This window comes from Labrus mixtus, chromosome 12 (assembly GCF_963584025.1).
Source record: "Labrus mixtus chromosome 12, fLabMix1.1, whole genome shotgun sequence".
Classification (NCBI taxonomy): Eukaryota; Metazoa; Chordata; class Actinopteri; order Labriformes; family Labridae; genus Labrus; species Labrus mixtus.
In genome coordinates this window covers 12,950,048-12,962,316 of record NC_083623.1, presented here as the reverse complement: position 1 = coordinate 12,962,316, position 12,269 = coordinate 12,950,048, and the positions used below count along the sequence as shown (strand labels likewise).

Genomic DNA, 12,269 nt, shown 5'->3' with positions numbered 1-12,269 from the left:
CTAAGCTGAGTTGGTGTTTAGTGAGCTCCAAGATCAGTAAGCTGACACTGTGTTGTGCTGACGGCACCGCATGGCTGCTGTTTATTTACACGCCTCTGAGCTGAGGGGTGGCAGCCGTGTTTAAAGAGAATGTCGTATATTTCTGTGCGGTAAGATCACATTCCTGATAGGAGAAGAGCTGAAAAGTCCAGTTAGTGCCCAGCTGACGACAGCCTCTGAATGTCATGATTACTGGGTCGGGGTAATTGTCCCAGTGCTTCATCCCTCCCTCTCCTCGCACTGCGAAGTAGACCTGCAGCTTAATCTATCGCAGCAGCAGCAGCAGCCAAGCTGTCACTCCAGCTTTTAGCAAAAGGAGGAAGAGAGTGCATGTGTGGTTAAGAGAGAGACGAGAAGGGAGAGAGAAGAAAGGACGCACAAGTGTTCCTTATTTGGGATACGAGCATCAACAGGGGAGCCACCACAGATGGGAGACAAACTAGACATCCTCTCGTGTTTTACAATTCATTCTTCAAATTGTTTGTTTACAAGCCGGTATGTTCAGTGCGTTTTTGTCTTTGTGGTATCTGCATTTCTAAATGTCCTTGTCTCTCTCTCTCTCTCTTTCTCTCTCTCTATGCATTTCTCTGTATGTTCTGTCCTGCATGTCCTGTGCATGACTTTGTCAACCTTGTATATGTGTTCACCTATGTCTCTGTGTATGTTTCTGTCATGTACGTGTTGGTGTTTCTGGCTGCTTCATTTCTTACCAGCTGTCTGTCCTGGACCCGGCTATTAGCGTTTTTTTTTTGTTTTTTTTTATCAGACTGAGCCAAAGCTAGAAAAGAATGAGAAGCAGACCAGAGAGTCTCTGTCTTTCTTCGTATCCTTTCCTTCTTAATGAAAACCAGAAGTTATTAGCGTATATAACAGGGTTAAAGCAAATCTAATTAATTAGCTACCCTGTGACCACAGTTTGTTTAACAGTCCAGATTTGTGGCTGATGTAGCCTGACAGAGGAATGAGAAGGACGCAGAGAAAATAACATATTTTGATCAATCCTAGGTTTATCTTATTTTCTTTATTTCTTCGACAGCCGCAAAGGGACATGGTGGAGAGCTCCGGCCGCATTCCATGTTCATCCCGGGTCAGTACTCCACCTTGGGCAGAGCTGTGAGTGTCAACTCTACACTTCGACGTTCACAGACTAAAGACACCAGCTGCCAGACAGAAGAAATTAAGATCGTTCCCCCATCTATGAGGAGAATCCGGGCTCAGAGAGGCCAGGGAATCGCTGCTCAGATGGCTGGAATCTCTGCTTCCTCTTCAACTGGAAGCATTTCAATCTCGAGCAGCGACAGCTCTGGAATCTTGATGCTGCAGAACCAGTTTAATGGAGACCCTTCCCGCTTTCACAGTCTGCCCCGCCAGGGCGCCAGGGTGTCCCTCAGCGCTGATCCCATCTACAGCAGCACCCCCATCAAGTCGGTGGAGCAACTGACTACCCAGAGGCAGATTGGGAAGCTTCAGGTTGATGAAACCGCTGTCCACTTGAGACACGCCCCAAGGTCAGGCACCCTGCCCAGGCCGAAGTCTCAGGAGGTGAGGGGGACCCAAGCAAGTGATTGGGGTGGAGGTCCAGCTTGTGTAGTCTCGCCACATGCTGCTTACTCCACCTCGCTCATTCCAAATGCCACCATGTCTGGCTCCTCCGAGGTTATCACCCTGAACACCTCCGCTCAGCTCCCCCACTCCCCTGCCTCGGCTTACCCCACAGCTCGGCCGCTCAGCTTGGCCTACTCCACCAACACGGACCGCCTGGTCTCCAGTCCAGGAGCCTTCACGCACAGCTCCACCTGCCCAGCCCTTGCCACTTCTACACCCACTCACGCAGCCAACGATGGCCGCCGGATAGTCGCAGCCCCCGCTAGCGAGTCTGGGCAATCAGACAGCAGCATTCACAGCCACAGCACCCTGGCCCCAACGCCACCGTCCTGTCTGCAGGAGGAGCATTGGATCTACGACACGCCAGAGAATGTGGTGGTTCAACATCGTACTCTCACCTCCAGCTGCTCCACTCCCATCAACCAGCTGTACAGCAGCCTGGACCATTCCTCCAGGACCACCACTGACTCCAGCTCCCTCTATTCCCAAGATAATGATGGGTACTACACCTCCATGCACATGGACTCCGGCCTGCGCTCTCGTAGCCATGGCAGCGGGCCCAGTGCAGCAGCTGGACGAGCCACGCGGCACAGCATGTACGAGTGCCGTGAGCTGGCGAATCAGGAGGACTCTGGGAGCTTGTACAGCGACCGCTCTCTTTCCCGAAGCATTTCCCTGCGCAAGTCCAAGAAGCCCCCGCTGCCACCAGCTCGTACAGACTCTCTGAGACGCAAGCCCGGAGGGAAAAAGCCGCTCGGAGGTGTGAGCGCCATCAGCGGCGTCAACGAGCCAGACGGAGCCATGCTGAACGAGACTCTGATCGCCAGCTTGCAGCAGAGCCTTCAACTTGGCCTGAGAGGAGGGAAAGGGAAAGGGGCCTCACCTTCGTCACCCTCTCACAGCCCCAGCAGCGACTACGACGACCCCTGGGTGCTGCGGCCGCGCAGTCAAAGTAGCATCAGCGCAGGAAGCTCCGCGGCATCCTTTAGGGCTAACGCAAACTGTGGAGGCGTCTCAAACGTGTACTCATTGTGCCATATGACGCCTGCTCAGAGTGAGACCAGCAGCTTGCGCTCGGACTACGCTGACTCCTGGGGCTACTACATGGACTACCCTCGTAACCATGGAGACCAGAGGGAACAGACTCCTCCAGAACACAGCACTAATAACCTTTCCAATGGGGCTCAAATGGGAGACTTACAGAATGGAGGGGAGATTCACAAAAACAACCAGGCTGCAGGAGCTCCAGGACAGGAGGGGAGAGTAGCAGTAAAGCCCAAGATGTCCACCTCCTCCCCGGACAGAGTTCACAGACTGACCTCACCATCCAGCGGCTATTCCAGCCAGTCCAACACCCCCACAGCTGGAACCCCAGTGCCCTCGGTGGTCAGGTCCATGTCCCCCTCGGGAAGCCGGCCGAGGCCCAAAGTCCCAGAGAGAAAGTCATCCCTTCTCTCCTCTGTGTCTATGTCCTCCTCTTCAACCTCCCTGTCCTCTAACACCTCTGACTCGCTTAAAAGCTTTGGCCCTGCTCCTCCCCCTCCACCACCGCTTCCGCCTTCCTCCTCCTCCTCCGCTCCAAACACCCCTATTAGCCCACCTCCTCCTTTCCCTCCCCCTCTGCCACCGAGTTCCTGCGAAGGTACTCCTCCGTCATCTGCTCAACAGGGTCCAGCTCTGAGGCCGACCCCTGCCTGCTCCACCTCCCCAGAGTTCCCGCCTCCTCCAACCCCTGAAATGCTAATCTCCCCAAGTTCGTCCTTTAACGGGAGCTTTAGTCCTCCCCCTCCACCTCCCCCTCCACCTCCCCCTCCAGTCCCCTCCATGGGTCCACCGCCACCTCCTCCACTGCCTGCTTTTGTCCCATCCTCCTCCCCATCTTTTGTGAAGGCAGCGAAGGATTCTCCTAAACCAGAACCTTCAAGCGGCCCGAAGAAGTCACCTAAGCCCCTCATCACTCCGTTTGCGCTGCAGAGCGTTCAGCTTCGCTCTGTTAAATGCCCAGAGGAGAAGATTAATGGCAAATCAGAGCACACCAGAGCTCAGGAAACGGGCATGGACCTCCTTCAGGGTCTCAAACCCCAGAACCAAGAGAAGTCTTCTCCCCTGGAGCATCCCAGCATATTATGCCTGTCAAACTGCTCCCAGGAGGTAGTTTCACGCAACTCCTCACCATCGCCTGTCTCAAAGCTCTTAGAAGATTTCTCTTTTGACTGCAGTATCACAGACTACACACCAGAGCGTGCTCTCATAAATGGAAAAGGCGAGGATCAGAGTTACATTTTCTTAAATGGAAAGGAGGGCGTTGAAGAGCCGTGTCCCCAAGAGAGCTCCAAAAGCTCTCCTGCCAAACAGAAACCTCCGGCAGTCTCCAAGAAACCCAAAATCTCTTTTTTACCACCGTTTAACTCCCAAACGATCAATGGACAGGCTCCATCTTCACAGGAAGACATACACATGCTGTCACACGCAGAAGACCAAGTAGATGGACCGAAAAGAGACACAAAGGAAGAGGAGAAAGAAATAAAAGTTGAGCGACGGGAGGTAGACGAGGAGGACATTTCCGAGAGTTCAGAGCTTCTTGTGGAGAGCAGCGAAACGTCCACAGTTAGCCCGGACGAGTTCCAACTCCCTGCTCCTAACAGCCAGGAGACAAGGTTTGAATATGAACTGTGCACTAATGGAGAGGCTCATGAAGAGGAAGAGGAGGAAGGAGACGGAACAAGTAGCACGACTGGATCCGTTAGCTCCAAGGACGACGACAATGGTGAGTTGATGTGTCCTTTTTTTTTTTCTTTTTTTTTTATCCAAATGTTAGAAGTTAGAAATTCTCAGAAACAGATGTAGGAAAAGTGTGGATAGTTTCAGTAAATACTCAAATGTGATGGTTCAACTCATTACCATAATCCTCTATGGTTAGTAGTGGTGCGGATGCCTGTTGGGTGTGCGGCCAGCTCCTCAAGCAGCTGTGAAATTGATTTTTGCCCTCCAAAAGAAAAGCATCCAAACTTCAAACCACAGGCTGAAAACTGTGAAAACAGCGCAAGATAGACGGCTTATCACAGAGAAAGCACTGCTGCAGCCTCTTGTATTCATCCTCTCTCACTCTCTTTTCTACCCATCCTTCTATATTTCGTATGCAGAGATCTCATGTGTACTGTCCCTTCCCTTTTCCCGCATTGCTCTTTCTCTTTCCCCCCACCTCCTCCTTCTTTCACACACCTCAGCCTCGACTGTCTTCTCGCCTCCACTCCACCATCCATCTTTATTTCCAAATATCAATTTTTGCTTCTCTGCTTTTCCCTTTTCCTCACTGCTAATCTCTCGTTCTCAGTCAGCCCCCCTCTCTCTCTCTCTCTCTCTCTCTCTCTCTATCTCTCTCTCGCTCTCTGTCCCACTCCCAATCTTTCCCCTCTTCCTTCTCTCTGAGGTAAGGGAGGGGGCAAGCGTCCCAGGGGTGATGCTTTTTTTTCTCTCCGTGGTTAGCGGAAGGGGGGGAGGGGCTGCATCGTATCAGAGGGGAGGGGAGGGGGAATAGATCTGGTAAAGGGGATGAAGGGGAGGATGGGGAGAGCGTAAAGTGAGACTGCCTGCAGCGGCTCAGGCAGTCGGAGCGCAGACGTGAGTGCAGAGGATGAGAGGAGGAGGAGAAGGGGGAGGACAAGAAAAGAGACCAAACTAGAGAAGAAGAAAAGGAGAGGAGGGGAAATCCACAGACAGTAAGACAATGTAAGAAGACAGTCGGTTACATCCTCCGTAGCAACTTCAGCTTTTATAGGCAGACAGGTTAATGCGACATGATGAGTGTGTACCACTCAAGTGTGTTCTTGTCCTCTCTTCTAACTGTGTGTGTGTGTGTGTGTGTGTGTGTGTGTAACTTGTTTGTTTCCTATAGGTGAAGTGTTTGACTCCAGCACGGCTGAATCGTCTCCAGCCCCGTCGGCCAACGGCACCCCTGAGGGTAAAATGGTGACCCCTACTCCCTCAAGGACCCGAACCACGGAGGACCTCTTCGCTGCCATTCACAGGTACCAGGACGCATTTCTCTCTCTTTTTTTTTTTACTCATCGACTATTACTCCAACTTCTTTGCTCCAACTCCCCATGTATAATTTACCCCACTTTCTTTTCCTAGTTGTTTTTTCTCTCGTAAACCACAACGCATCACTCTAGACTCTATCCTTCAACCCATCATTTCTCCTCTTCTCCTGGTCTCATTTCCATCCCCCTCCTCTCCTCCTGCTCTTTCTGCCCTCTCAGTCGTAACTTTACCTCAGCGGTTGTCCCGTTCCAGAGCATACTTCTGATGACACATCTTTGGAGTCAGCTCCTCAGAAGAAGCAGCTTTTTCCATCCCCCCTTGTCCGTTCGGGGATTACTTGGGACGGCAGAATGACTCTGTCGTCACATGTTTATCGAGTCATCCGTGTTAGTGGAGTCACGTTAGCGTTGTTCGTTCTCAGCTGGAGAAGAAAGGCGGCTGCTTCATCCATTATTAAACAACTGAACACCCTTTCGGTCCAAATCTAGGTTAGAGGCCACCTTAGAGATTCCTCCGCAGTCTCTGACATATATCGCATACGTGCTCCTGTGCTTCAAAGGCAGCTACACACATAAATTTCTCATGCAAGCCCGCCAGTTTGTGTTTCATGGTTGCGCGGTGGCAGTTGGGAGTCCTCTTGTGCATCACAGGATTTCATTTCATGGGGTTTTATTCCTGCTGCAGACAGATTGTAGATATCTTCACGGTGGGCATCACGTGTGCTAAGTGCGATTTATGGTGCCTTTTAATTAGACATGAGGATCGTGTGTGGAAAACCTCACAGCGGAATTGTGTTTGTTTTCCTCGCTTAACTGCACTCCTCCTCCTCCTCTACACCTCCTGAGTCCGAACCGTACTGTATAGAATAACTTTACAGATTTTTACATGTGGGGGAAGTGTTAACACACTCCTGGTGGTGCTGTCACAGAGAGACACCAACAAGAACAGAATCACACTCAGAAACACTTGCACAATTGAAAGATGGATTTCAAGTAACAAAAACATTAAAAAAAAAAATCTGTTTCACTTTTACATACAAGCCTACAAATGTATATTTCACCTAGCACTGGCGCCTATATATACAACCTCTGAAACATTTCTTCTCCCCTTCTCACCTCTCCAACACCTTTTTGTTTTTGTTTTCTCTTTTCATTTCCCTTCTACTCGTTCTGTCGATCTCTATGGGAAAACAGAGGATGAGGAAAATCTTAAATGAAATGCCTTTACAGCCGCAGCAGAAACGTAAAGCCTGTCTGGAGGTACAGCCATTTAAAACGGACAAAAATCGATCAAGTCTTTGGAGATATTTCCTAAATCGCTGCCTTGTTTACCCCCTGAGAGTGGTTTCACTGCCTTTTTCGATGCAGTCATTTGTTGTTTGGGAAATCCACGACCTCAGAGTTCGGTATGGAGCCGTCTTGGTTTGTCTGAATTCAGGTGTGTGAGCGTCTGCACGTGGGAACATGTGTGAGAAAAGTCTTACATAATGCTGTTGTGCTAATGTGGCGAGGGAGCTCACAGGAGACGCTGGATAATGTGGTTGAATTTAGGGCACACACACACGTATTTTGCATCCTTTCCCTAAAACAGAAAGAAAATGTATATCTACACACAAATCATCGTTTGACCTTCACATTCTCTACGGGTTTTTTTTGTCCCTTATGGAAGAATTTGTTTCTGTAGATCTAATCTGATCTCTTCTCTCTTTACCTTTTAGCATCATCTCCCTCATCAAAGAATCTGCATTTTTTCATGTCTTTAATCATCTCTGTCTCCCATTCTGCTCCTCTCTCCCTCCACATCTAGTGGGGGCGTGCAGTGGGGGGGTGCATCCTTTCTAGACAGGTGCGGACTCGGAGCAGCAAGTAGCCCCTTCCCTTTAAATAGCAAGCCTTGTTTCAGCCACAACAGCAATGCTACCTTTGGATTAGTAACTCTAATCCCTCATTGCAACCCCCTGTACATCGGATTAATAAGGCTGTTTCCCTGCTAGCCCTAATTCCCTGTTTTCTGCCAGTCCCAGCCTTATGGCTCTGCTTTGGAGCAGGAGTTATCGACGGTGTAGGCTGACTGTAGATCAACCACTCTCATGCTCCCGCTGAGAGGAGGTTGAATCGTCGTTGTGCGATTAAAAAACTGCTTTGGGCACTTTTCCCCGTTTGTGTTTTTGATTAATTTTCATTGTGCCGCGTCTGAGCTTTTCTGCTGAGTTGCAGCTTTTCCTGATAAAAAACGAATGTCTTTAACACAAATGTATAACACTCTACTCATTGCCCTCCTTTGTTTTGTTTTTTGCCACTCTGCGCTGCGTATTGTTTTACTTCTTTTAGAATCGTGCTGTGACGCACGATTGCTGGGGGCAGTGCTGACATATGGCAAATTTGGGACAAGGATTTGAGGCGTGTGGGCCGAGTATTTTAAGTGCAATCTTTTTTTTTTTCTCTGTTTCTTTGTTGTCATTGATTAAAGACAAAAATCAAAAGGCCTGGTGGAGCATCTACCTCAGGCTTCGTTCTGTTCTTTCATATGAATTCCCATATGCTGCATCCTAGTTTTAATTAGGGTATTTGGATTTGTTGCCACTCCATTGTTTGCTGACAAAACTGCCCCCAACTCCTGCAGTATTTATTCTTTCTCTTCCATCTGTTACAGTAAAATGCGCTTCAGTTATTTTAGTTGTGCACATTTAACCCGGCTTGCACTCACTCATTCTGCAGAATTCACACAAACTCTCACATCATTAATCTGATTTTAATGTCTTTCTTCAGGTCAAAGCGGAAGGTCCTGGGTCGAAGGGAATCTGACGAGGAAAAGTCTCGCACTGGGAGCCAACCCCAGTCTCCACCTGTCACCCCTACAATCACGCCCCCTGCATCCATATCCCCGTCTTCCCGACAGACCAGCTCCATCCAGCGAAACCTCCGCAAGTCCTCCACCAGCAGTGACACCTTCAAGGCCCTCCTCCTGAAAAAAGGCAGCCGCACAGAGACCAGCTTCAGGATGTCTGCCGCCGAGATGCTTCGCACGACCGACCCTCGCTCGCAGCGAACGCGCTCAGAGTCGGCATTAGACTCCCCCGCTGCTTCGCCCTCCTCCCCTACACACAGCCCCCTTACCTCCCCTGGGCGTGGTAAAAGGGCAACAGAGGAGTGGAGCCGCTACGAGGCCTTGTCTCTGTCGTCACCGACTTCGTCCTATTCGTTTGGCGGGTTCAAGTACGGACGCTCACGCACGCCACCCTCTGCTGCCAGCAGCAAGTACAACGCGCGCAACCGGATCCTCAGCAGCCCGATGACTGTAATCTGTGAGCGAGAGGGCGAGCTGGCTGAGAGCGAGTACGGAGACACTGCAGAAAGTCTGTCAGGTCCCAAGAATCAGACTCTCCCTGTGCTCCAAGACTCTAATGGCACTTTATCTGAAGAGAGCAGAAGTTAGAACGCAACAAAGTCCCTGAAACGCAGGGAGCTGAACATTCATCATATGCAGGTAGTGGGCAGGAAGAGGAGCCAATAAGAGGCCCTCTAGAGACACCTTCCTGAGCCCCACCCCTTCAGTGCTGCCTATGAGGGAGCGGACGTGTCGGGACCTGATGTGAGGTCAGAGATCGCCCAAACATGGACCGGGTTGAACTGAGTCTGAAGTGGAGGACTGGTTCTGCTGCAGCTTTTTTGTTAATCCAATGATTCTCTCTCCCTCTTCTTTGTTTGCTGACTCACCTTTTATGTTGAGGATAGTGTTTCCTTCCTTTAAACCCGGTGTTCTAAGTTTGTTTTCCATTTGTTTTGCTGTTTTTTTTTTACATAATTGTCCTTAACATGCAGGAACATTTGGGTTTTTTTTTTTGAACGACAAGGTTTTACGAGGGCAAACAAAGGTGAACTGAAGGACTTGAAAAGTCACAGGTTTTGTGATGAACTTTGCTACTGCAGTGCTCTGTAGCTAGGCAGTGAGAAAGAGTGAACAGTAATGGTTTAGATGCTTCTTAGCTTCTGCATCTCTCTTGGTTCTGAAAGTGTTGGAGAGCACTTGGTTTGCAGGCGTTGGCTTAATGCAGCCCATCGAATGTTCTATAAAGAATAGGAAGTAGTGGGAAGCCGCCGCTTTACGCTAGAACTTTGCTGCAGTTATCACCAAGTTTTGTTTTCTGCTTTTAGGTCAGCCTTTCAGTTTGCGGAGCTGGTGTGTTCAGTGTTCCAGAGGAAGTGCAGAGGGCTCAGTGCTGCCACCTAGTGATGGACAATTGGGTGTACAAAGTCTCACCCAGAAGAGCAGATTTTAACTAAAAAAAAAAAGGCTCATAAAACCTCTATTAATGGAATTTTAGTTTTGAGATTTTTTGCACTGTGCATAGGTCTTTTTTCTTTGTGAGTTAGAAACCTACGTTTTAAAGATTGTTTTAACAAACAAATGATGTCATGAGTTGTGATTTTAAGAATCTATAAATGTCAAGCCAGAAAATGAGGATAGGAATAAAGCTTATTCCACCGTCGGGGGTCTTTTTAGCGATCATGTTTGTTACCAAAGAGCTGGAAAATGAAATGCCGGCTATAAAACTGGAAGTGAACACAATCTGAGAGTGTGACTGCTTAACTCGAGCATTGGGTTCAGCGTTTGTTTGCGTGGACCTGTTAGTAGCGTTTAGGCTTGAAATGATTCCTAAAATGCTGTTGACCTTTCTTTTTTGCAGTTCTTTATTGTTTGGTATGTAAATAGATAGAGAAATGAGTTTTAAGTAACAATCTGGACTTATTTTCAAAGACTTTGTACATTTTTTTTTTAGAGCCCTGTGTTTGTGGAGGGAGGTGGTTTCTTTTTGTAGATTATTTATTTTCTTTAGCAGGCCTGTGGTGCGCTGTCATCATCAACCAGCAAGCTGACAAGCAGGCACCAGGAGGTCAAGGGGCTACATTTACTCTGCTGATCCCATCAGGCCATTTCATCCATTTAAAGGTGCTTCAAAGCAACAACAAAAATGCAATAATGTCAATATTTATGCTTAAGCCTCCTACTGCCCTTAATCTTGAGTCATGCAAAGCCTCCATTGGTGCTCACGGACGAGTAAATGTGGCCTCTTTAGAGTCATAAACTGACCCTGTGGTTAAATCACCTGTGACCAAATTGTGTCTCCCAGCACCCGCCCGGCTGTGACGGAGCACTTGAGAGGATCTCTGGTGACAGGAAACATCTCGATCTTAAAACAAGAGATCGTGAAAAGACCTGAGGATGGAAGGAGTCATGAGGTAGCGGCGCTGAAGGCAGGCTGCTAACGCTCTGTGTATGTCTGTGAAATAAAAACAAAACAAAACAAGGTGATATTTAAAGAGTGGGTATCCGTGTCTTTATTTTATCAGTACTGTGCGATGGGGATACAAGGCCATCTGCCCAAATCGGCGCCTCATTAGCACTGTCACCATGGCACCCCAAACCCGTCCGTCATCGGGTGAGCTCCAGAGGCCGTTAATCACTCCCCCTTCCTCCCTGTGGGGTCGTCAGTTATGTCTACCTTCTCAGCCCATAATCAACCTCTACACTGACTTCAGATCAGAGTTGAACCAGTATTTCTGTGTGCTTCCACCTCTGAACGTTAACTACAAGTCTCCTCAACCATTTAATCGCCTCGGCACGTCCAGGGTTTGTTTGATCCCCGAGGGCACCGAAACACGAACCACCCCTCTGTTTTTACAATGAAGCCCCTCCACCTCCCGTTCAGCAGAGTCACCTGCTGCCGGAGAGCTGCTTCCATCTGGCTGTCAGACACAAATCAATACAAACTCCTCCAGCCATAATCACACTATTGACACTTCACTTCTCTCCCTCTGCTCTTATATTTAGGACCCGCAGTTTAGTAAGACAGCAATGTAGGACGTGACAAATGGAACAAATCAACTGTATTGACTCGAGCACAGCGGAGGTGAACAGTTATCACCTGTGTTTATAGTGCGTCAGGAGGCTTTATGAATCACTTAAGGCAACTGATGCTGCTCTACCTATTCACTAGTTAGAAAAGGACTGTTTGTTGATGTGCACGTTTCAGTCGCCTTACCAAGATAAACAAATATTTAACATAGCTCACGACCCATTTCCAAAAATATTTTTATGAACATATAAGGTCAGGAGGACATTTGTTGTGACACTTAATCCATCTTGGTGTGACAAAGCATTTTAAAACATGTAAATGTTCAATTCTGCCTCGGAAAACATTAATGTAAATTACACTCACATGCACAGAAAAGAAGCACTAACGCTCCTACAGATATGGCTACCTAATTAGGATTATATGATGTAGGATCCTGAATAAAGTCGAATAAAATAAAAAAACGTTATTACACTATGTCCTGTTCATCAATAACTGCTGACTCAAGGTCTTTCCTCTGAGAATCTGTTTTACATTCATTTACTCAACTTAGGTTTAAACAGCGAGCCTCATTATGAATGTCCCGTCCCCCGCAGTGTATCACCTCTCTGAGCACAGCCAATGAGATCCATCGACCTGTGTACATCAGACAAAGACGGAGTGTGTTATTCTACGTGTGTGTGTGTGCCATTTATGCTGAGCGTCTGAACATGATATTGGGAACATTTCT

At 48.4% G+C, this 12,269-nt stretch overlaps 1 protein-coding gene across 7 annotated transcripts in view; it reads left to right on the top strand.

The window, feature by feature from the left end:
- Nucleotides 1-11,006, top strand: part of nhsl1b (NHS-like 1b) — a 103,148-nt gene extending 92,142 nt beyond the window's left edge. For all 7 annotated transcript variants that reach the window (XM_061052056.1, XM_061052057.1, XM_061052061.1 and 4 more), the window contains 3 exons: nt 1,076-4,411; nt 5,540-5,672; nt 8,454-11,006. In XM_061052056.1, the coding sequence (XP_060908039.1) occupies nt 1,076-4,411; nt 5,540-5,672; nt 8,454-9,120 (4,136 nt within the window). In that variant the 3' untranslated portion in view covers nt 9,121-11,006. The remainder of the gene's footprint in view (nt 1-1,075; nt 4,412-5,539; nt 5,673-8,453) is intronic.
- The last annotated feature ends 1,263 nt before the right edge of the window (nt 11,007-12,269 follow it).